Source organism: Malaya genurostris, chromosome 3 (genome assembly GCF_030247185.1).
Source record: "Malaya genurostris strain Urasoe2022 chromosome 3, Malgen_1.1, whole genome shotgun sequence".
Lineage (NCBI taxonomy): Eukaryota > Metazoa > Arthropoda > Insecta > Diptera > Culicidae > Malaya > Malaya genurostris.
In genome coordinates, this window is record NC_080572.1 from 98,806,751 (window position 1) to 98,833,396 (window position 26,646).

Sequence of the window (26,646 nt, forward strand, 5' to 3'; positions counted from 1 at the left end):
GTGAAAGTTTAGAAGTCGTTCAGACTGAAGGTCTAGTGTTGGTCTGCAGCGGGTCCATTCGCGAGTGTTTTTATTTTATTTATTCAGTGGTCGTGTTTCATTTCGCGTTGCTGACAGCAGAGCGAGCAGTAGAAAAGGGATACTGGTGAGATCGTTCCTTGGAGATATTTTATATTTTTTTACTTATTATCCGATCAGATGGTAGTAACAAAATTAAAATAACTGGAGTAACTTATTTCAGACACATTTTGTAACAAATTTTGAAATATTTTTGGCTGGTAAGCTGTTAAAATAACAAAAATCATAACAAAAAAGACTAGCGGGAACAAAATCGCAACAGATTTTGAAACGTTTGTATCACAATTATTATTGAATTTAATATAACTACAGAAGTCCGAAAGCAGAAATTTATAACAATAGTTGTAATAAATTAGATAGCAAATTTAACACAGACAAACTATATCACAGCCAACTTTTAGCATCGTTTCAATCCAAAATTGTTGAATAATTTTTTTTATTAAATGAATAATTTATGTAGTGATCTGGTTTCTTATTTTAGTTCTTTGAAATTCTGATCATTATATTTCGATATGAAGCAACGGAAGAACTCATTTTTTCAATTAATTAACTTCATCATGAGTCTTGCAAATGAAAATAAAACATCATAACTGACTTTGTTATTATATTGTTATCATAAGTTTTAACTTTCAACTGTTTTCATTTGTTAAACATCTCAAAATAATACAAATTTTTATACATATGAACTGTTGATATACTTGTGTTATGATTTTGTTATGTGCATCTGATCGGGTATATTTCTCCTGAGTATCGAGAATCAGGTTTTGTTGAGATCATATTGTTTACCAAAACATATCCGGATCTCTTTCCCTCCCTACTAACAAATCTCCTAACCCGTGATGCTCGTGGAGATACAGTGGTATCCGCGGTCTCTAGAAACAACGAGTATCGGACTAACATTCCTTCCTTTCCCTCAGGAGCACAGCCTTTGGTCGTAGCCAGCGTCGTTATTGATCATTCAATAAAAAGTTAGGAGTGAGTGGGTATGTACAGTGAAAATGATTTGCTTCTCCCAAGCTTCATTTTCTTGGTTCATTGTACATTTCCACTCATTCGGTCAATCACGAAGTGCAACTACGGGCGATCTACTTCAGCTCAGCTCAGCTCAAGCACTGCTTTACTTTACTATGGAACGCTTTTTTTTTTACAAAAATTGATAGAGTGATAAGTTTTCGATCGTGAATATCTTTTGTTATGTTATCTGCTTCGCTATGTTATGTTATGTTATTTGCTTCGTTCAAACGCTACGTCGATCAATGAGTCCCTGCGCGAGAACATTTAAACGTATGCTAGCCCTGTCGACTGTGAGGGGGCTCGTCTATCGAAGTGTCCAATTGCGGAAACCTAATAGGGCAAGAACATTTAAAGACATACCCCGTGCAAATCGTCTGTGGAAGCGTAGTTGAAGCTAATCTTCTATACTGACCATATTCGCATATCAGACCCATATTGTAGTTGGCCATTTTTGAGTTAGCTTGATGAATGAAGTTTGTTCAGATTTGTATTGTTCAGTACTCGCCATAATAATTGGGAATGCTTAATCTAAAACATTAAACTTGTTCCCAAATTAAAATTTAAATTGCGATTGTTAAATTGTCAATAACTTATAAATCTAACGAAAGGGATTCAAACTACATATGTTCAAAGGTTTCGTAAATCGCCTTCCAGAAAGTCTTTTGTATTAAATTGTTGGTTGCTACGAAGATGTAATGCAGTATGTAATTTATCTATTTTTTATATTATTCTACATGAAATTTCTCATACTTTCCTGGTAAATGTAATTAGCAAATAAATATCAAAATAATCAATTTTACCTTGATATCTTGTCTTAGTGTATCTCTGCTGTCATAGAGATACTAAATATTTTATCCAATGAATCAAGAGTATTTCTTTAGCATCCACATTAGTTATATCGACCTGGTGAACGACCAAAAGGTTAAAGCTGGGTATAATTAAAAGATATAAATATAAAATAGTTATATCTTGTTTCGTTACTGATGAGGAATTCCGATTTTATTAAGTTCAATTGATCCAATAGTTCTAACTTCAAATAAAAATCTATTGAATAAACTGCATCAGTATTGGATAAGAGAAATGCTTATAACGTTATTCCATTCTGAATGCTAGAATATCAAATAACAAATTTGTCTTTTATAAATAATTTGTTCTTGTTTTGATATTACAATGACAGAATCTTTTTTGTGACGTTTTGATCGTTGGAATTTTAATTGTTATTGCAAACAAAATGATGTTAATTTCTGCCATTGAAATATTCGGTTTCAATAGTAAAATTTGCTATTGGTTTGCAGAACACTTTTATCTGAAATCTTTTAAAAAATTTTAGAACCCCATGCCATCGAAAATATGATCAGCAATTTACGATAAAGTTTTCAGAGTTGATCATTCTGGACCTGGACTCGGAATCTGAATCAGAGTTCTGGGAACTGGATCATGAACCTGAATTTTGGAACGGAATTCTGAAACTAAATCTCAGGTTCAGAACAGAATACCGGTTCACAATTCAGTTCTAGAATTAAGTTTCAGTTCCTGTTCCAGTATCCAGATCTAATTCTAAACTGGATCCCAAAACTGATTTTTGATCCGGAGATCTTAATAAAATTTCGATTCAAACCAGAATCAACTTCCATAATTTAGTTCCAAAACTCAAGCTAGGAACTTAGTTCTAGAATCCAGGGCTGGAATATAGATTCAAATTTCAGATCCACAATTCAGGTCCACAGAATCACGTTGCAGAGCTCAAATTCTAGTTCAGTGTATTCCGTGGATCTGAACCTGTGCCTGGACTTACCACTGAGGAGTCTAAGACGAAACGTAAAGAAAACTTTGTACCTGGACTTACTATATAACTAATCCAGTTCCAGATTTTGTTCGAGATACATGTCTCGGGCCTAGATCTGCCTTATTACTGGTCCAGATCTTGGTCTTAAGCGTGGACCTATCGTATTACTAATTCAGAATCGGGACCAGATAGTTCCAGACCTACCATATTACGGTTCCAGATCCAGTAATATGATAAGATCATATCCAGTTCTCAGATATCGGTCAGGAATTAAACAAGCAATATGGTAAGTGCTGGTTCAACTGCTCCTTCACATGTGAGGTAAATGCACTTCAGAAGGTTTAACGTCGAAGGACTTGCACGATCCTTTCTACTCGTGTTCACTTTATCCGGTTATGTCTCTGACGTTCCCCACTCGTCATTTTTACTATTATCCTAGTTAAAAAAATGCTTTACTTCTACAGTACCTACAAACACTGGACTATTTGACTATTGCTTGTAATACTTTATCAGGAAGATGTTTGTAGGGTTGTTTCACTATTCATTTGAATTTAAATTCTAAACAATTTGGTCCATTTTCAGCATTTTTATAGTATTTTCTAACTCGCCAATACTGCATTAGATTTAGAGCAAATGTTTTTTTTAAATCAATTTCCAGTTGATTGTGCAGACTCCAGATAAAACTGATAAACTGATTGACATTCATTGGCAATCTCACGATAAATGATTCCAAAAATTCGAATATATTTTTTTCGGTTGTCTTTCTTAAACCTAAATATTACTCCGTTTTCCCTTACATATGTGAATATCGGGTAGCGCACATTCATTTTCGGATGTATCGTCGAAGCTAATCTTGTGTTTCTTGCTTGTTCCTACATACCTAATTATTTTTTTCTTCAACTACCGTCCTCCGACGCGTAGCCCAGTTGCATCACCAACATTCCCCAAAAGCTGAACCGGAATCGTGAATGGTGTTACTGAACGAAGATCTTGAACGGTGATCGCGTACGTACAAAAATAAACTCGGCCTTTCCTTTAGGTCGTGCACGACTTTCAGTCGATTATACTTGATGAGAGAGGGAGCTGTATCTGTTTGCGGGGGAGTCTGTGGTATCCAGTTTGGGCGTCATAATCCCAACGTTAATCATCCTTGTAATCCCGACGCGTGCTCCACGTGTACTGACAGTTGTGACAGATCTTGATTGGTCTCGAGACGGGAATCGATTTGCGGATCAGGCGGCTTAATCTACTGTGGCTAAACACCAAAGCGTCGCTGAGTGACATATGTGGAACTGGAGTGGTTTCGAATCGATTGGCCGGATCACTCGAGAGTGCTTAAGAAAGTGGATAACGACAAAGCGAAACTACCGCATGATGCAATTCGTCGATCACATTTTATGATGTACGTAGAATGGCTCATTCATTCAATGAACGTGAAGTCAAAGTTTTGATGAATGATCAAGGAAACGTTACGACTGTTCATTTCATGGCATATGAGCAAATGTTGAATGTGGAGGTATCCATCGATAAGTTTTTGTTTTCATTAGACGCACTAACTCACGAAGTCATTAACGTCTTTTCCGACTATTAATTTTCCTTCGAATGTTTCACCACACACCATCTGATAGTTTGCAAGCTAAACTTTTACGACATCTGTTGAGAACTTCTCACAAGAAAATTTTCATGCTTTTTCAATTATCATTCGAAGCGCCTTCAGCTGAGCCAATACCGCAAGTTCCTTACGGCACCAAAAAGACCACCACGACAACCACAGCATTGTCTCAGGAAAACCAACTCGTCTGCCGCCGCTGCTGTGACGAAACTTGACATTAATAAATCTAAATAACAAACCGGCATTAAGCAGAAATAATGGAAACCCACTGGGTTCGTTGCTTCTTCGGTGTTCGACGTGACGCGCCTGTTAAAACCGCGCACTAAGGAATCCTTCGTTGCATTTGAAAATGCCTTCCTATTATAGGTGCATACTTCGATGCAGTCAGCGCATGGAGGAAGATAGTATGGTATGCTCGCACTCCTTTTCTGCTCACTCAGTGCATATTGCTATTATTACAAACCCAATAGTAGCCCCCACTGAAATACATGGGAGCATCTCACGGTTCTCGTTTATTAACTTGATATAATTCTATTACCTGTTGAGGCTTCAAGGCATTGGCTCGCCTAGATCTTATACTGAGTAGAAGAGAGGAATGGCATTCAACACTAGATGGAATCACACACCATGCATTATAAACTTCAAACGTTAGAATATTATGAAAAATTGGACCCCTACAGCAATGAGTTTCTTATAATTTGTTTCAAAAACAATAATAGTATAAATTGGTCGTACGCTTGAAAATAGGCGCGAATTAAAATAAAATTTTTATTTTATTTTAAATCGCGCCTATTTTCAAGCGTACGAAAAAAACTAATAATTTTCGAATGCAGGTCATCGATTCTCACTCCTAGAATGAACGTAATTGACACATGGTCGCTATGAGTTGCAATACCTAAATTACGTGAATAAACAATCCTATAACATGTGGATCGCACATAAGTAGATACCTGAAACTACCTGAGGATGCTTGCATAGGAAATGCAATAGTGCTTCATACTTGTAACGAGATGCATTTGGTAAAGGTTAAGCTATGATCGTGACTAGGTTAACTCTTCAAGTGTGCCTGACTGGTGGCAATAGGCAGGTTGATGAAAAATCTGTGACGATTAGTTGTGAATAACTGTATTTTCTACATTAAGTTCATCGTGGCGAAGGGTAAACTGAGTGTCTAAGTCAACTGTACGAATTGTACACACTTAAATTTTATTGCTGAATCTCTGCAAAAAAATGTTGAGTTTTGCACAGCCGAGTACTCGGTAATCGTTTCGGCAAAATGTATAATTACTGAGAATCTCGGCAATCCTAAATTTTTTAACTGTCAATTATTGCCGAACTTGTCAGCAGAAATTTTACTGTTAGTTCGGCAGAAGCGATTAGGATTGAATCATGAATTGCCGAGTCATTAAAAACCGAACGTGGAATGGATTTTTCTTTATTATTTTATGTAAAATGTGTCACAAAAGCAAAGGTTGGAGAAAGATGGTGTTTTATTATGTTCATTCGAATCTAGCGTACAAAAAAGAAAACATCACGATAGGAGTCAATTTTTTCTAGTGCTCCTCAACGCACCTACCTGGAAATAAGTTGATATTAAAATCTGTTTAAAATCTGTTTGTCGGTATTAAAATCTGTTTTCCTTCTTCCAATGTGTTCCAGCTCCACGAACAATAGATTGTGGTGCTTTGCAAAATCGAAAAGAGACATTAGATTACAAGTGTCTCACCAAGTTTCAGTAAAAACTATCTGACTGTTCGAAATCTCGGAAAACGGGTTCGTTGATTTCGGTATATTTGTTGTTTACTGACAAGTTCAGCATAATGTTATGCCGAACTTCGGCAAAAGTACGCACTCTACTGAGATATCAGCATATTACTTTAACGAATTTTGGAAAAGAGCATGTGTATTACTAAACAATCAGCAAAATGTCGTGCTGTCGATCTACTTCGACATTTGAAAATGCCGAGCTCGAGAATCGTTTTTAAGTGTGTATACATGTTGTAACTCCGGTGCAATTCCGGAGAAAGGAAAGGTGCCAAAATTAGGATCATCTTGTTCTGATTTGGATGAAACGTTGCGTACATCTTTAGTATTTTGCATGTATGGAATGACTAATTCGACTTGAGTCGTAATTTTAAAAAGAAACGCATTTTTCGAATGGTTTTTTTTTTCAAATCATTGTAACTCGGACACTAATAACTGTACAAAAAATTGCACCAAAAAAAAAATCATTGAAAAAGTAGAATGCTTTTACATGAATTATAACCCGGAAAATATTAAATAACACGATTCGAAAATATTCAGTTAAAAAAACATCTCTAATTTGTTTGCAATATTTTTCTGTAAAAATTTTAAAAAAAAAATTTCAGATTTTTTTTATTTAAAAGACATTTTTATTCAGGCCTATTTGCGTACAAGCTTTACGTGGCCGATTGAGCTGATTTTTTGAATAAAAATTTTTTTGTATTCGATCTCGTCGTCACCCTTTATCTAGAGGGAGAGGAGCTTCAATTTCCCTCCTGCGAGGATTGAGGGGCACTTTGTTCGTGGTTCGTCTCGTTGTCCATTGACGCGGTGGTATTGTTGATTTCCGTCTTTTCGTTTTCCTTGTTATTCGCAGTCTTGATCTCGTTGCTAGTTAATGTAGAAGCGCCTTGTTGTACATTGGATGTAGTTGCTGGTTGGTTAGATGGTGAAGGTGTTTTTGAAACAGGAGCACTGCATTCACTAGTTTCCGTTGTTGAGCGGTTGTCCTTGTTTGTTCGCAGTTTCAGTGCAAGGTTTGCCGTAGTGTGCAGGTTGTTCACAAAACTGACATGTAACCAGTTGATTTTCATACGTAATCAGTGTTTTACACGGATGTATTCCATCTTGACCACAAACGATGTAAGATGGAATTGCTTTACGTAGTTGCATACGTACTACTTGCACGCCATTCCGGATACCGGGGAAAAATTCCGCCATACTTTCCTTTCGATGGAAAGAGATTCACCCTACTGCGACATGTTTTCTCGAACGAACCCATCGGTGGTCTGCGGAGGAAGGTCATGTACGCGTACTTCTATTGCATTGTCCACCATGTACACAGGGATTTTATATTAACATTGTCATGATCAACACTATGCACCTCGTTGTTAACCGAAGCGAATGCAATTGCATCTCTTTCACGTTTGAACATAATGTACACACAGTTAGACGCCTTGTTGAATTGAATTTCACTTACATTATTAGCGTCTAGATGCATTCGTTCTTTAAGTAAGATTTCAATTTCATTTGCTGCTGGTCTAACTTTGCAGCGCTTGAAATCAATACAAATTGAATTTGGTCTTGTAGGCCAAGTTTCAGACTTTGTTAAATCGTATTTGCCATTTCGTACACTCTATTGTTCACTACACTGTATTGTCTTTGTTTCTGTTGTTGAGATGCGAGCACGAACTGAAGTTTTTCAGATGAAAACAGCAAAACCATTTTTCATCTATAAGTACCCAGTTTCGAGATATTGTTTTTCAGATGAAAACAGCAAAACCATTTTTCATCTATAAGTACCCAGTTTCGAGATATTCAGACATAGACTCTCATTTTTATGCTATCTTCCGTCAGATCGTTGTAACTCGAAGACTGTTAATGATATAAAAATGGTGTCCAGGAAAAAATATACGCTCAACGAAAAGTTGCATACGATTTATCAATTTTAGTTGGCTTGACGTAAAGTCGTCATATAACTAAGGTTAGTTTTTGCAATGACTGAGTGAAAACATATATTGGAGAGGCCAAATGAATGAAAAACTTAACAGAAAAGATTATTTCATGTCTAACCGTGTTTTAGAGCTGTGTCTATCACAAGGCTCAGAGTGGTGAAATGGTAGCGCGTATGCACGGAATGCATAAGACCGCAGGTTCGAGTCCTGACTCTGAGCGTATCTTTTTCCAAAAAATCATCTTTTCTGTTAGGTTTTTCATTCATTTGGCTTCTCCAGTATATGTTTCCACTCAGTCATTGCAAAAACTGAAAAGTTGCATGCTTTTTTGGTGAATCATAAATTTAAAAAAGAAATAATAATAAAAAACTATTTAAAAAATCAAAAACAAAAATCATTTTTAATATTATCATGATTTTTAGTTAAATCTTATCTCCAAAACCAAAAAACTGCACTTTAAATCTTGGTAGCCGGCTGTCCAGATCAACCAATATAACCAGTTAACCATTTAAATAAATAATTGAAATACTAAAGTGTAAAGTAAATAATGAACAATCAAGGCGTGCGTGAAATCTGTTGGTCTTTGTTCGGTGATAAACCATTTGTGAGTTTAGTGGTGTATCCGAGCATACTAACGAATAACGAATAACAAATATCCTTCACACGTGACACTTGTGGAGTGCTCAGTGCATGTGCATGTACGGCCTTTAGTAACAACAAGTGTTGCACTAACATCCCTTCCCAGTCCTTAGTCGATCCACATTTGGGCCTGGCCGGCACCGGCACTGATCAAAGAGCTCTGGGATTACCAGAAGATGTACATTGAAGGATGATTTGCTAGTCGCATTCCAGATCATCTCGCTCTAAACATTGCTGACACGACGGCTCTCCGGCAAGACAGGAGGTTGGTGCAGGCCTAACAAGCCGCCCGGAAAATACATGTTACGTACAGTCAGGATATTTCGGATCATCTGGGAATTCTCTGTACAATTTCAGCTAATCCCGATCAGTAACAGAGTAGCAACCCGGGGTTGCCGCTCAAGCTCAATATAAGGACAGTAAACATGCCTACATACAAAAATAATTTTGAATTTTACAGGTGATCTAATCTCACATACGATGCAATTCACAAATTCTTAATTTGCCAAATGCATAACTTTACGTTTGCTTTGCGGTGATAGAAAATGGTAACGCACTGTAGAGTCGAAGACGAATCGAAAAACTACAAGGATCAGCCCCATGGGGTTGTTCGAGCCATTGATGGGGAACAAGGCAACCAAAATTTCTAATGATCTACAATCAAACAGTTCAATCAATCGTCACATTTTTGAATCCGCAATTGAGAGTCTGCTTAGATTGGTCTTGATTAGAAACCAACACCGAACATTGTTTGTTTTATAGCCGACGAAATTACACAAATATCCCAAATGTATGCAATTATATAATTGTACATACTTGCGATACGGATTTTGATATTAAAAGCTTCTCTTCGTCAAGCTTGTGTTCAAGTTTTGTATGCAAGCAGTGATTTTTATAGCGTTAAATTTCTCTGCCATTCTGCGATTTCGGTTTAAGCGATAAACTTTTTCTCATTATCAATCGAGTTCATCTTATATAAATTAGAAATTAATCTTAAGCACTCAAAATTTACCCTGGATAGTTGTCAATTTCTCAGGCGAAACGACATAACATGGAATTTCATCCGTACTTGCATGACACAAAATCAGATCATACCAATTAAAGCTTCAAATCGTTTTTTGGCACTTTTTGTCTTGCTGTCTAGCAACAACCTAGCATGCTACGCGTAGGACTGAAACGTTGGCTATAATTTTACTTCTATTTATAGATTCGCGTGCTTGCTACAGCTTCGCTTTTGCATCGATCGACCAATCAGAGCACTGCTTTCCCTTGGATATATCGCTTACTCCTTCAAAACCGTCGTCTATGGCAGGGAAATCCGATATGCCGTAGATGTTTAGCAGCCAAAATAGGACACTGCTCGCTACTAATCAAAATTTCAATCATTTATAATTGAAAATACGTGGCTTGATACATTCAAATCGAATCTTAGAAATATTTCCCATCAAGTTACCATTACAGCGCGTCGCTAACAAATGATTTGTGTTTGTGTGTGTGATTGTGTTTGTGTTTGTGTTTGTGTTTGTGTTTGTGTTTGTGTTTGTGTTTGTGTTTGTGTTTGTGTTTGTGTTTGTGTTTGTGTTTGTGTTTGTGTTTGTGTTTGTGTTTGTGTTTGTGTTTGTGTTTGTGTTTGTGTTTGTGTTTGTGTTTGTGTTTGTGTTTGTGTTTGTGTTTGTGTTTGTGTTTGTGTTTGTGTTTGTGTTTGTGTTTGTGTTTGTGTTTGTGTTTGTGTTTGTGTTTGTGTTTGTGTTTGTGTTTGTGTTTGTGTTTGTGTTTGTGTTTGTGTTTGTGTTTGTGTTTGTGTTTGTGTTTGTGTTTGTGTTTGTGTTTGTGTTTGTGTTTGTGTTTGTGTTTGTGTTTGTGTTTGTGTTTGTGTTTGTGTTTGTGTTTGTGTTTGTGTTTGTGTTTGTGTTTGTGTTTGTGTTTGTGTTTGTGTTTGTGTTTGTGTTTGTGTTTGTGTTTGTGTTTGTGTTTGTGTTTGTGTTTGTGTTTGTGTTTGTGTTTGTGTTTGTGTTTGTGTTTGTGTTTGTGTTTGTGTTTGTGTTTGTGTTTGTGTTTGTGTTTGTGTTTGTGTTTGTGTTTGTGTTTGTGTTTGTGTTTGTGTTTGTGTTTGTGTTTGTGTTTGTGTTTGTGTTTGTGTTTGTGTTTGTGTTTGTGTTTGTGTTTGTGTTTGTGTTTGTGTTTGTGTTTGTGTTTGTGTTTGTGTTTGTGTTTGTGTTTGTGTTTGTGTTTGTGTTTGTGTTTGTGTTTGTGTTTGTGTTTGTGTTTGTGTTTGTGTTTGTGTTTGTGTTTGTGTTTGTGTTTGTGTTTGTGTTTGTGTTTGTGTGTGTGTTTGTGTTTGTGTTTGTGTTTGTGTTTGTGTTTGTGTTTGTGTTTGTGTTTGTGTTTGTGTTTGTGTTTGTGTTTGTGTTTGTGTTTGTGTTTGTGTTTGTGTTTGTGTTTGTGTTTGTGTTTGTGTTTGTGTTTGTGTTTGTGTTTGTGTTTGTGTTTGTGTTTGTGTTTGTGTTTGTGTTTGTGTTTGTGTTTGTGTTTGTGTTTGTGTTTGTGTTTGTGTTTGTGTTTGTGTTTGTGTTTGTGTTTGTGTTTGTGTTTGTGTTTGTGTTTGTGTTTGTGTTTGTGTTTGTGTTTGTGTTTGTGTTTGTGTTTGTGTTTGTGTTTGTGTTTGTGTTTGTGTTTGTGTTTGTGTTTGTGTTTGTGTTTGTGTTTGTGTTTGTGTTTGTGTTTGTGTATGTTATTAAATTTGTTTCTCACAGATGACCGAAGCAATTTTCATTGCATTAGGTTCAAATTAATGTTAATTTATAATCCAATACTTATCAGGTAAACCTAGTTTTTCTGTCATTTAGTATCTACATTTTTAGTTAAAGGTTTCGTAGGGGTTTTAATAGAGGGTTAAATGAAACTAATTCAAAGCGAAAGAAATATTTAAAAAAAAAATGAAAATTTTAGCAACTGTTCTATATAAATTTTCACATCTCCCAAAAGCAGGCCACGCAATCGTGAGTTAAAAGGGACATTGTATTTTTAAACAGTTATGTTGGACGTTTTCCGATTTGCTTTATTAATTTATCCATTGCTTGTACCGTTACAAATTAATATTCGAAACGTTCCAGTTTGGAACAGTTTTTAACTCCGATATTTGAGGATGAAGTATTTAAAATTATCCAAAGTTTCAATTGAAACTTACTAAGATAAGTGATACGGAACAATAAAAAAACAAAAACAAATATATTTCTTTCATTATCGTTGCATTTGGAAGTCGAACTAAAAATACTTCCTAGCTCATTGAATATACGAGGCAATTGATTGAAGAATGTCTCTACTTCAAGTTAGTAGGACTCAGTTTCTTCACTTGTGTATTACATGTATATTCTCTATTGACGGACTAAAAATGTAGATATCGAGAATATAAGAACCAAGTTATAGCCAATAATATACCCGAAATAACTGTAGGCAATTTGTGGAATTTGACTATCATATTTCAACAGGCTTCGCTCCGAATCAGAACCATAGCATGGTTAGTGTTACGATTATATTGAGGCTGGAAATTCTTTCAGGCCGTTATTACACCAAATGATAACTGATTTGTTAGATCGCCGCTCTATGAATTGAAACGCCGCCCCAATGCTAAACAAATCGTTTATATTTTGTCTGTATTAAAAAAAGAAAGTTGTTTCATTGAAGTTCTAGCAACATTGTCTGTATTAAAAAAAGAAAGTTGTTTCATTGAAGTTCTAGCAACATAATTTGAATACTCCTTGCAAATGTATAACATTTAAAGTTTATTCTTGTCAAAAAATATATTGGAAAACATTCAGGATCTTCTTCTACCCAGAATTATTTGAGAAATTCTAAAGATTAATAAATAATACCAAATATAAATTCTTCTTTCAGATAAGAGTGTATTTTAATCCATAAAAATATACTGTTGCCAGCCGGTTACGTACCAGATACAGTGAAATAAATAGCTTTAACCAGAAATCTAGATCATATTTACAGAGAAAAAACTCCTACCAAATCATAGATCGTTCATTGAGGTTTAAGAATTTAAAAACACACTTGATATGAGTGCAAACAGTTCTTAATCGACATATTGAAATATTTTGACGATGTATACTTAAAAGATTATTCTTTCGATTGAAAACATTTGTAACAACAGTTAATGTTATGCACACAACTGAATCGTATGGATTCGCCAATTATAGACATATGCAAATAATTATATTATGTTGACAAGGACATTTGACGCCTGACGAACTCTTCAGCATTGGTCTGCATTAAATTGAAAACCACTCAAAGACTTTCATGATCCACTGTCCTTCCATGCGGAGATGAATAATTCAAGCAAGCCACCATCTAACGAATGCTCGTCGATTATTCACCAGAAGAACAAACGAAATAAAAGTTGACTCGTATTCAACAACACTTACCACTTCTCGATCCATCTGTAGAATGTACTGAAACCGACCAATGTCACTGATGGTTAAATCCTTCACGCTGAGCCGCTCATGATTGCCACTTGTAGGACTTTCACTACCCCCAAGCTGGGTGGTTTCACTGTAATAACTGATATTACGCCCGTACACACCATCCTCGCCGAAGTCCTCGACGGAGGGCGATGTTGAGCCTGCATTACGACGCCGGACATCCAAATCCAAATTGTTCTGGGTTGGATTAAGATGTAACGAACGGTGACGGCTGTGGTGCTGATGTTCGACACTGTGGTTTAAATTGTTCTCCAGTGATCCGCTTACACTGGGAGGATTCGGTTGGTTTGACACCTCCGGATAATTTCTCATCGGTGGAGGTGAATTATGAGCACTCTTCGATTTGTATAATTTGGGATTGTGTACGTTGTATTGTTTGTTCACCATTTTGAGTGCCTTCGCACAGCTTGCACTATTTCAAAATAACACTTTAGAAATGAAATTCAATCGTTACTTGTTGGCTAAAAATTCATGAATATTCAACGGAAATCACTCTCAAGGACAAGAAATGTTGCTAAATAAAAATATAAATTGAAAACACGGCAACATCAGAAAAGGAAGTATGAAGAAAACATTATCGTGATTTGATCAATCAATGTGGAAATTAACTGATCAATCAAGCGGTAAAGCTAAAACACGCGCATTCGCGATGAAAACAGAAACGCAGCACTGCCGGTCGTACGCCATTTCATGGTTTTGGTACAAGAAGTTTTTTTTAACAATCCGATAAATGCACTAAAAAAAGGAAACTCGCACACAGTAGCTAAGTTTTCACACACGATCGCGTGCCCACAAATGATGGCAGCAGTTACGACGGCAGTAATTCTGCAAATTCACACGCGCAACTTCCATCAACCGGCGCGCCTGGCGAAAAAACCGTAAGCACCAACCATGTGCATGTGCCAACCAACGGCTGAGGGTTTGGTTTGGTTGAGGCACACTGCCGCAACTGCTTCTAGCTAAGCAGCGATACGCTGGTTTAAATCCGACCGTATCCGACCGTAGGTAAACGGCAACTAAAAGAGTTCAACACGCGCTGGTTGGGAACCTGCGATATTGCAGCAACTTGGGTACTGACGGCGAGTTTGTTGTAACGGTCTCCGCATGGTGACGCGTCGCGATCATCGTCGCACGCGAGCACGAGCTGAGTTGCCCGAAACAGCTGGTCACCAGAGAAAGATTTACGATCGATTCACAAAATAATCTTGAAAATTAAATTATTAGTTTATTTGTGCTTTGTTTTTGTTTAACATACAATCTCATTCTTTCATTTACACTGGGGCATTATTTTTATTTCACTTAACCGACTATATTATGACCTTTTAAAATTGGCCTGGGGTAGTAATATGCCCTACGAGAGCGCAAACGTTAGTGTTTTGTTGACAGTGAAATGTACAGAAATTTGATAATAACTTTTTTTTGTGAACAAAATATCTAAACACAAAGCAAAGTCTTGGGATTACATTCCTTTTGTTGAATTTGGGCTTTCTGTTTCAACAGACTTCGGAGCCGATTCTTAGTGTACAGAATCATTGCATGGCTAGTACAATGGATCCTACTGGCACTAAGAATCCTTCTAAACATAGTAAGCAAAAATAATGTAAAGCATATTGTTATTTAGAATATTGCTGAACAATAGCAATGTCTATCCTGTATATAGAAGAAACCGTTTGATAAAAAAATTAAGGTAAAAAGGGACGTATTTCGGAACTTGCGTTATAAAAAAAATTATGTTTCATAGAAAAATTTACCAATCTCAGATATTATTATAAAGGTTTTTTTGCGATAGGTTCTGGAATGAAGGTGTAACGTTTAGTTGTAAATAGACTGAAATTTTGTAATTTTAGACAGATGTCAATTCTGGGTTAGAAATCTGTTCCAAAGAGCGTTTACGTATAGAAAAAGTCACGAGAGGGTTGAAATCGAATGAAGAAAACCCTAAAAAGTAGAATACAAATAGTCATTGAATCTGCACGAATCATGTCTGGTCTTACAAACCAGTTGTCGTATGTTCGAGCCCCGACCTGGAAGGATTCGTAGTGTCAGTAGAATCGTAGCAATGGTTCTGTACACTCTGAATCGGCTGCGAAGTCTGTTGAAACAGAAGGTCAAATTCCACTACAGGAATGTAATACCAAGGCTTTTACGAATCATGTTATACCGTTAGGATCATAGTGATTTTAGATTCACTAATAGTACTGTTGTTGTACCGTTGAATTCCACTATTATGTGAAAAAACCTATTCAGTACAATTCGAAACTCGTTTCATTTTAAATTTATAGCTAGAAAAAAAATGTAATTTCTAATTCACAACATTACATTTTCCCAGGTCTAACCTTCCTCTTGATGGAGCATATTTTAAATTTTTTTCACCCAGTATTTTTCGACTGGTTGACATGCTGGGCAATTTGGAGAACTCATTAGCTTGAGTACAATATAGATCTTATTGGCAGCATATCACTTCAGAACTACTTTGTAGTAGCTGACTAAATCGACCTTGACTTGACATGTCATCGTCGAGTTCCATTTCTTGACCACAACTGCAATTCGCGAGTTACTTCGCGAACTTGAATCTTTCCGGCTCATCCCTACTAGCGATGGGCGGGTTTTGGGTATTTGTACCCGAAGCCCGATCCGAACCCGAACATGACGGGTATTGGTCGGGTTCGGGTACAAAAAGAGATATGTTTGTCGGGTTCGAATTAAATAGTTTGGTCGTTTTTTTTTGGTCTCGGGACTTTTTTCGGGTTCGGGAATGGGTAAAGATGTTTATATTGGCATCGGGTACGTGTCGGGTTCGGGTTTGGAACAAAAATTAATTCCGGGTTCCGGTCGGGTACGGGTAAATGTGTTTTATTTTCGATCGGGTACGGGTCGGGTTCGAGTTTGGAAAAATCATCACCTGGCCATCTCTTATTCCCACGTCCAGTCCCTATGTAAAACTTTTGACCGGGAAACAGCTTAAAATCGAATTTGTCGTAAAACCACGTTAGGATTTTGTGTTCGTTAGTTTTAGAAATCCCGAATATTTTCAAGAATAGATAAATATTTAAATGCAGAAAATAATTCAATAATCCGAATACTGTTGACAAAATTTTTCAAACGAGTAATGTGTATCTAATGTTTAATGTTTGCAGTATGGGTTTTATTGTAGAGATGTATGGAATTGGCTCTATGGGTTTTATATTTGTTCAATATTTTATAAAAAATATCATAGCATCATATAACCTGTGGTTCACTATGAGATTGATAGTCTTTATTACACTTCTTCGGACGAAACTAGCCTAGAGGTCTGCTAAAATATTTAATCAAGAATAGATCCTGGTTTTCTGTCGAAGAAAGCAGTACAAGTTTCTCTTTTCTAATATCAGTTACCAGATTTGTTAAAAATATCAAATTTAGTTGTTTTTGCCTTTCTAATATAGAAAGGCTATCCTGCGAAAACTGACTTTACAACCGAGGCCCGGAGGGCCGAGTGTCATATACCATTCGACTCAGTTCGTCGAGATCACAAAAAGTCTGTGTGTGTGTGAAATTATGTCACTCAATTTTCTCAGAGATGGCTGAACCGATTTACACAAACTTGGATTCTAATGAAAGGTCTTGAGGACCCATACAAAGTTCCTGAGTTTCATATGTATCCGACGTCAGGTTCCGGAAATACAGGGTGATATGCACCAAAAAAAGGACAAAATAGTCACACACGTTTATCAGAGATGGTTGAACTGATTTTCACAAACTTAGATTCAAATGAAAAGTCTTATTACCTTATACAATTTACTGAGTTTTATTTGGATCCGACTTACGGTTCCGGAATTACAAGGAAATATGTAAAAAATTATGTAAAAACATGCAATTAATTTTCTCGGGAATTTATTAACCGACTTTCACAAACTAAGAAGCAAATAAAAGGTTTTAAAATTCTTTAAAAAGTCACCGAACAACGGATCCAGATTAGACTTCCGGTTTCGGTATTACAGTGCGATAAGTGGAAATTTTAAACTTCATGAGTATTTTTTCACAAGCGATGACGAAACGAGGTGCACATTTTTTATAAAACTTACTGCTAAATTCATCTAGTTAGCAGATCTTGTTAGTTAGTGAATATATAAACTACCGGTCTCCGCTTCCGAAAGTACCGATAATAGTAAAGAAAATCTCCAAAAACGGAACTCCCATCGATTTCTCAGCAACGCTTAAGCCGTTTTTCACGGTTCATGATTCAAATTAAAGCTTTCATTGTCATTAAATATACTGTGCAATTTCATCCTGATCCGACTTCCGGCTCCGAAATTATTCAAATTACTAAACGAACCAACTTTGGCTATACTGGTTCCAAGTTCCTGGTTCCAGAAGTAGTGATAAAAAAGTTTAAAACGAGACTCACTCAATTTTCTCAGAGATGATTTGATCGATTTCCATCAACAGGCTCAAATAAAAGTTCCTACAGTCTCATAGGTTGCTGTGTAATTTCATCCGGGTCCGATTTCCGGTTCCAGAACTATAGGGTAAAGTGTGTTTAATCATTTAGTGCGATGATGCAAAATAACGAAAAATTCTTATCAACTTGACATAACTGTTTACAATTTGAAAAGGTTATGTTAGTTTATATCCAAAGAAAGTTTCTTATCTTATTCAAGATTGAAACAAAATTCTTCTCAAAATCTTCTGGTGATAATTTTGAAAATATAAGTAATATGAGAAAGGCATCATTACACCACTAGGTGGATTAAACCAGGTTTTTATCACTATACTTACTCGTTCAGCATGCAGTTCCTTAAGGATTTATTTTTATTTCCTCGATAGAATTCTTTGTTTACCGGTATACCGGTAATGAGCGAGAGTTTTATATTGGTATAAAGCGAGCATTTGAGGATTTGTATTAAGACATAAAGCAGTCTTGAGCTCAACTTTATACACTTCACTTCTCAACAAGTCAGCAACAGATGGAGAGAAAAACATAAAAATGCATGAAACAGCGAAAAATGAAAATTTTGCGAAAATGTATCGCTCAGAGGAAGGACTTTAACCTTCGCACTTCTCCTTTCTGGGGAGACGGGTAAAGTCGTCCAAAGCGCAACGCAACAAGCGCAGCTGGAAAAATCAACATGTCAGTTTTTTGGGATCCTCGAGCTATTGTTTACATCGACTATCTTGAAATAGATAAAAACATAAATAGTGACTACTACATATAGTTATTGATGCGTTTGAAAGGCGAAATCGAAAGAAAGCTGCCCAATATGAAGAAATAAACAAACAATGCACCATACATGAGGTCACCATATTCAGCGAGTGATTGGGTGGCAGCCGATCAACGCTAGGATGTGTAAGTTGAGAATTAAAGGCCGTTTTTTCAATTACAGCATCATCAACGTGCACTGCCCACATGAAGGGAGACCCGAGGACGAGAAAGAAGCGTTCTACGTGCAGCTGGAACAAGCCTATGACGGCTGCCCACGCAGAGACGTAAAAATTGTCATCGGGGACATGAATGCCCAGGTAGGAAGTAACAATATCAGGCAGGATTTATGGGCGAACGCGCTACCACGGACCAAGTGTTCGCCATCCGCCAGGTGTTGCAAAAGTGCCGCGAATACAATGTGCCCACACATCACTTATTCATCGATTTCAAATCAGCCTACGACACAATCGATCGAGAACAGCTATGGAGAATCATGCACGACTACGGATTCCCGGACAAACTGATACGATTGGTCAAGGCTACGATGGATCGAGTGATGTGCGTTGTTCGAGTATCGGGGATAAACTCGAGTCCCTTCGAAACTCGCAGAGGGCTACGGCAAGGTGATGGCCTTTCGTGTCTGCTATTCAACATTGCTTTGGAGGGTGTGATAAGAAGAGCGAGGATAGACACGAGTGGCACGATTTTCAGAAAGTCCGTCCAGCTACTTGGTTTCGCTGATGATATTGATATTATAGCACGCAACTTTGAGAAGATGGAAGATACGTACATCGGACTAAAAGCTGAGGCCAAGCGGATCGGACTAGACATCAATGTGTCAAAGACAAAGTACATGAAAGGCAGGGGCTCGAGAGAAGATAACGTCAGCCACCCATTACGAGTTCTGATTGGTGGTGATGAAATCGAAATGGTCGACGAGTTCGTGTATTTGGGCTCACTGGTGACTGCCGATAATGACACCAGCAGAGAAATTCAGAGACGCATATTGTCAGGAAATCGTGCTTACTTTGGACTGCGCAGGACGCTTCGATCGAGCAAAATTCGCCGTCGTACGAAGTTAACTATCTACAAAACGCTGATTAGACCGGTTATCCTCTACGGGCACGAGTCCTGGACAATGCTTGCGGAGAATCAACGCGCACTAGGTGTTTTTGAACGGAAGGTGTTGCGAACCATCTTCGGCGGAGTGCGGATGGAAGACGGTACGTGGTGAAGGCGAATGAACCATGAACTGCACCAGTTGCTGGGAGGACCAACCCTCGTCCAAACGGCCAAGGTCGGGCGGTTACGGTGGGCCGGGCATGTTGTTAGAATGTCGGAGAACAACCCGGTTAAAATGATCCTCGACAATGATCCGACCGGTATAAGAAGAAGAGGCGCACAGCGGGCAAGATGGATCGATCAAATTGAGGACGACCTGCGAACCCTTCGCAGCTACCGAGGCTGGCGGCGAACAGCAATGAACCGAGTTGAATGGAGACGCCTCCTGTATACAGCAGAGACCCGCGTGGTCTACGACTGAAAGAGTAAGAGTAAGTATCGCTGAGAAAAGTGAGTGAGATCCATTTTGGTATATATGACCACTATTTCCGGTACTTCCAGAACCAGATACCGGAAACCAGGATAGCCGGAATCGGTTTGTTTAGTTGCCTACTGATAATGACTATCGATTTGTGTAGTTTTGAGACCAGTTTAGAAAATTTTTTACGTTTTTTGTTTCGCCGGTTTAAGTGACGGTGTACAATATTGAACACACTTTACCCTATAATTCCGGAACCGGACGTCGGATCCAGATGAAATTCAGGAATTCCGTATGGGACTACGAGACCTTTCATTTGAATCTAAGTTTGTGGAAATCGGTCAAACCATCGCTGAGAAAAGTGAGTGAGATCCATTTTTGTATAATTGACCACTATTTCCGGTACTTCCGGAACCGGATACCGGGAACCAGGATAGACGGAATCGGTTTGTTTAGTTGCCTACTGATCATGACTATCGATTTGTGTAGTTTTGAGACCAGTTTACAATTTTTTTTACGTTTTTTGTTTCGCCGGTTTAAGTGACGGTGTACAATATTGAACACACTTTACCCTATAATTCCGGAACCGGATGTCGGATCCAGATGAAATTCAGGAATTCCGTATGGGACCACAAGACCTTTCATTTGAATCTAAGTTTGTGGAAATCGGTCAAACCATCGCTGAGAAAAGTGAGTGAAATCCATTTTGGTATATATGACCACCATTTCTGGTACTTTCGGAACCGGATACCGGGAACCAGGATAGCCGGAATCGGTTTGTTTAGTTGCCTACTGATAATGACTATCGATTTGTGTAGTTTTGAGACCAGTTTACAAATTTTTTTACGTTTTTTGTTTCGCCGGTTTAAGTGACGGTGTACAATATTGAACACACTTTACCCTATAATTCCGGAACCGGACGTCGGATCCAGATGAAATTCAGGAATTCCGTATGGGACCACGAGACCCTTAATTTGAATCTAAGTTTGTGGAAATCGGTCAAACCATCGCTGAGAAAAGTGAGTGAGATCCATTTTTGTATATATGACCACTATTTCCGGTACTTCCGGAACCGGATACCGAGAACCAGGATAGACGGAATCGGTTTGTTTAGTTGCCTACTGATCATGACTATCGATTTGTGTAGTTTTGAGACCAGTTTAGAAATTTTTTTACATATTTTGTTTCGCCGGTTTAAGTGACGGTGTACAATATTGAACACACTTTACCCTATAATTCCGGAACCGGAAGTCGGATCCGGATGAAATTCAGGAATTCCGTATGGGACCACGAGACCTTTCATTTGAATCCTAGTTTGTCAAAATCGGTTCAGCCATCTCCGAGAAAACCTAGTGAGATTATTTGACACATACACACACACACACAGACATTGCTCAACTCGATGAACTGAGTCGAATGGTATATGACACTTTTCACTGGTCGGTTTTTCAAGTGATTGCATAACCTTTCTATATGAGAAAGGCAAAAACAATGTTTTATCAAAACACGAAACTCGGTTTTTTCCATTTTTTAAACAAACTACAAAACGACTTTACTCTAACCTCGATAGCTGTTTCTGGTCGGATCGACTTAAAATTTTGACCCGTTTCAAGCAAAGGTTAGTACTCAAGAAAGACGTGGTTACTGGTTTACTACGAGCGCCATCTCTGCTTTAGTCTCGGGACTTATTGATCCATGTGTTAGAACGGAAAAGGAGAGACGGTTCGGATAGTAAATGGTAAAAGACCTTTATCACTACTTTCCGACATACCAGAGACTTGAACGAATCGCATTGTTCAGATGCCTAAGCTCGACTCCTGTGGTAGAAGGTAAAAGTTAAGTTACTAAAAGATTTCTGCTTGCTTAAATGACCCTCTGTCAGGTCTCTCATTTTCCGTTCTATATATTCACATCCTTGCTCTCCCTTGAGTACTATGATTCTATAATTTTCATTTTCTGTTTCTACAAAAATGGTTTGTCACATGTGTCATGTCACAGTGAATGCGATGCGATAACAGTACATCGCATCAAAACGCTTCGCTTCGCAAAAAGCGCTCACTCTGACAGCAACCTTACATTAGATCAAAGCAAACTTGACAGAAAGAAAGTCATGCCAGAACAACACATCGCTCACAACACTAGCCTGGCAATAATCTTGCGTAAGTGTAAATCGGCGGCGAAACCGGTTAACAGCTGAAAGTTGAATTCCGCATGGGAATGTTGAACTTCGACTATGTTCTCGGTTAATTCTAACGTTGCTTGCCTCTTTTGGACGTCCACTGCGTTCATCGTCTTCGGTGCTCATATGACCAGTACGAAATTTTGCAAACCACTTACGAATTGTTGCTTCGCCCGGTGCAGAGTCTGGATAACACTCATCAAGCCATTTTTTTGGTATCGGCGGCACTTTTTTTCATCAAAAAGTAGTGTTTCATCAACACACGAAGTTCCTTTTTTTCACAATGTAATATCTCACAAACTAATAATCAGACAGCTGTCAATTTTATACACGTATCTTTTGAAGGTTGGTACTAACTGAAAATGGTATGGATTTAATTCTAGTGGCGCCCTCTCATAGAAACGATACGAACTTTTCAGCCGATCTGTTATAATGGTCCATATCATTCGCATTTTATCCACACCAAACTACTTTTGGTTACCAATTGTGTGGGCCATTGACGTTTCAGCTCACGCTTCAATTTCCCTTTCGTTTAGATTGTTTTGATTTTCCTTTGCTTTGGTGCGGTTTGACGAAGCACAACTTTAGCTTCGTATCCGATCGCGGTTGTAACCACCGCATCGTTGCTTCGTGTTGAGTTGCGTCCCACCGTGAGATCGCGGACATACAGTCGCCTCGGCATTCCGCGCTTCTGCCAAACGCAGAATACTTCATCGCGGTAAGAGAATTGACCTACTACTACCGACACAGCGATGGGGCAGTGCAGCTTGTGGAGAATTTCGTTCATCAGAAAACGAGCAGTGGTGATTCGGCGGTTTGGATTGCGATGGCAGACTGAGCTGAAATCGAAAGTGATTTCAGCGCGGAGAGACGAAGATGGCCAAGTTGCAAACGATGAACCTTCTCATGCGGATGAGATAATAAGGAGTTGGAGGCGCTATCGCGCCGTTTGTCTTTCTCGTTGTAGTTTTTGTTGTCATCTTTTAGGCGATCATGCTGATGGCGAGGATGATGATTATGATAATGATGATGCGGCTTGTGTTCGATGGAATTTATGAGTCGCATGGAGCCGAAAATTGCGAAAAAGGAACATCGTTTGTGCTACTACATATTTCTTCTCCATAGTAACATGTGAAAACAAAGCCAATCTTGTTTGAATTTGGGTGATATGATTGGTGAAAATATTCAATGGTGCAATCAAAACTAGCTGAACCATAATTCTATCTAATGCTACCGAAATTTTAGTATTGTCTTTTTTATTATGATTTGAAACAGAATTTTAGTAGCGTTAAAATTTGAATACAGATGGTACAATTCAAATCTCTAATGAATATGGATTCGCATGATACACCGCAAATGCATAACGGGATGAGGTTGAGAGCCGAACCGAGATGCGTGAAAGGTGATCGATTTATCCATCAAACTTTCGATTGTATTAATTACAATGATTAGATGCAATACAAGGGTATTTATTTATTTTGAAAAATTGTTACTCAAGTAGAGCCGGAGCTTCACGTCTGATTAGCGGTTTATGTTCAGCTATTAAGTGGCCTAGCAGATTTATGTTGAGCTATCAAGTGTCATATATCAAACGTCTCAGTTCGTTGAATTAAGCAAAGTATGTGAGAGTGTATGTCAAATAATCTCACTCTCTCTTTTCTCAGAGAGGGTTAAATTTTTTTTAAAACTAAGATTCAAATAAAAGGTCTTATGGTTTCATAAGAAATTCCTGAATTTTATTCGGATCCTACTTCCGGTCTCGGAATTACCTATCGCTATAACCAGTAAGCGATACGAAAAATCGTAAAAATGTCCTAAATTGGGCTCAACACATTGTAAACCAATTTAAAGATCATATCAATAGCTAGTTATACAAGTTCTTGAATTCGGGTCCCGGAAGTCTCAGAAAAGGTGTTCAGAACTATTAAAATGAAACTCATATCGTTTCCCCAGACATGACCCAACCAATTTCCACAAAGTTTTATGCTATTCTACAGAATTCCTGATTTTTTCCGAATCCGACTGTCGGTACCAGAGTTACAGGTAATGTATGATAAATTTCAATACGAAACTACGCTAACGCAAACTACGTAAAAATCGTATAAAATGTGCTTAAAGCTAATCCAATTTCTTGATCATGAACATTTAGGGGTATTTGGTTTGTTCAATTCAAACCACTAAACAAACGTAAAGTTCACACAATTTATGTGATATTCCACAAGGTCCCATATCCTATCTGACTTTAAGGAGTGTCATTTAAATTAAATTTGCGTCTGCTTAGTGGTTTAAATTCAACTGCTAGGCGAAGATGGCAGTTCAATTTGAACTGCTTTAAGCAATGATGAGCCGAAGGCAAAACGGGAAGAAATCGAATTGATCACGATTGTTGCTAGCCGTAATAGCCGGCTACAGCTTTACCGCTGCTCAGATTCTGGTTTCGGAGATGCCGAAATAATGACGCAAAACTCAATTCTTTTTCTTACCGATAACGTAATCGTTTTTCCTAAACTTAGATTCATATGAAAGATCTTATGGTTCCTTATGATGTAATTTAATATTATCCAGATGTGAATCCGGAGTTGTTGAGTTTTTCTAAATTTCAAATCGTCACCATCTGGGCTCATAACTGTTTCAGTTTGTAGTTTGTAAACTGTTGCTTTTATATACGAGTCAAGGCTGCGTAATATAAGAAACACATGACTTGGTGGATTGAAATATTTTTTTAATTGTTTATCTCGAAACTTGTTGTGCGCGTCTCGTAGATTTAAAGTGCCAGGAGGAGAATCTTTCAAAATCAATAAAAAAAACTTATTCTCTTAAACACCTTAAACACCATTACACCTTAGTGGCGTGTCAGTGGATATTAGAAATTATTTGTGATAAACAAAGTTAAATTGGTTGAAAATTCTACTAAATGGTCAACGCAAGCAGATGATTTATTATGTAATTTATCGATTTAACGTGAGTTTCTATTACGTTTAGAGTTGGGTAGATTTGACGTTTGAGATAACGGTGATAATTTAACTTTGTCACTTATATTACACCTCAATCCTGTTGTTTCTGAATGACATTTCAACGAATTGCGACAGTGAAAATCGCATCTATGGAATGAGTCTGGAAATTGTAGCATCCTTTTATGGAATTTTTGGACAACTATGAATTATTGAATATACACGTAATATCCTTTCTAATTTATATTAATATGTCTGTGGAATTCCGTATATTGTTTTCGTGGGTTACACAGAACTATTAAATAATGGAAAATTAAAAAAACAATTATGCTATTCATTTAGTGCCCATACTCAATTAACCATGTGGCCCAAAATAGTGGAGCACATGGATCAAGTAGGCTCAGTAATGTTTTCACACAAACAAGCTCGTTTCGCGCCAATAGATTTAATTAATAATCTAGTATTCATATGTTGCTCTTCAGTGGGAAAGCGTTGCACAACTCGCTACGCGCTAATCAATCATTGAAGATATAGCATGCAAAGTAATTCCTATCCTCAGGCCCGATAAAAACCCAGCTGAAACATCAAGTTATCGACCAATTATTTTCTTCTATAAGTAAACTTTTTGAAAAACTACAAGGATCAGCCCCATGGGGTTGTTCGAGCCATTGATGTGGAACAAGGCAACCAAAATTTCTAATGATCGACATTTTCAATTAATCGTCACACTTTTGAATCCGTAAATGCACGAGAGTCTGCTTAGGGCATATTCAGGAGTGTTCTAGTTCTAGATGCATAATTTATGTCAGTTTTAAAATTTAAATCTAGAAATTATAACAAAATAAACTGGCAGCCCCAGCAGCGTTTTATCTGTGTTTCAAATATAGAAAAAATAGAACGGCAATGTATACCAGTTTTAAAATTGACAGTAGAACTGGGCGAATAAATAAAACTAAAAGGGATTGCTGGTGATACGTTTGTTTCAGTTTCATTTACATTATAGACCACCCATATGAAACTTGCAGCTGCTGAATTTGCTCTTAGTCTTTATTACGAACCAACACCGAACACGCGAACCCAAAATATAGACTATATTTGTCATGATTTGTATTTGGTTTTTAGCCGACGAAATTACATCAATAGCCCCAATGTATGTAATTATATGTTTGTACATGCTTGCGATACAGATATCGATATTTAAGCTTCTTTTCGCCAAGCTTGTGTTCAAGTTTTGTATGCAAGTAGTTAATTTTATAGCGTTTCTCTACCATCCATTACTACCATTCTGCGATTTCGGTAGAAACGATAAACTTTTTCTCATTATCAATCGAGTTCATCTTATATAAATAAGAAATTAATCTTATGCACTCCAAATTTACAAAATTTACCCTGTCAATTTCTCAGGCGAAACGACATAACATGGGATTTCATCCAATCTTTCATGACACAAGATCAGGGCATAGCAATTAAAGCTTCAAAT

At 37.5% G+C, this 26,646-nt stretch overlaps 1 protein-coding gene across 7 annotated transcripts in view; it reads right to left on the minus strand.

Moving 5' to 3' along the window:
- The window catches only part of LOC131434838 (uncharacterized), a 149,495-nt gene extending 135,138 nt beyond the window's left edge, over positions 1-14,357 (minus strand). For 6 of the 7 annotated variants that reach the window (XM_058602036.1, XM_058602035.1, XM_058602034.1 and 3 more), the window contains exons 1-2: positions 14,205-14,357; positions 13,258-13,828 (exon numbers count right to left, since the gene is read on the minus strand). In XM_058602036.1, coding sequence (XP_058458019.1) covers positions 13,258-13,701 — 444 coding nt within the window. In that variant the 5' untranslated portion in view covers positions 13,702-13,828; positions 14,205-14,357. The remainder of the gene's footprint in view (positions 1-13,257; positions 13,829-14,204) is intronic. The other variant, XM_058602031.1, reaches the window with a different exon arrangement.
- Between the last annotated feature and the right edge of the window lie 12,289 nt (positions 14,358-26,646).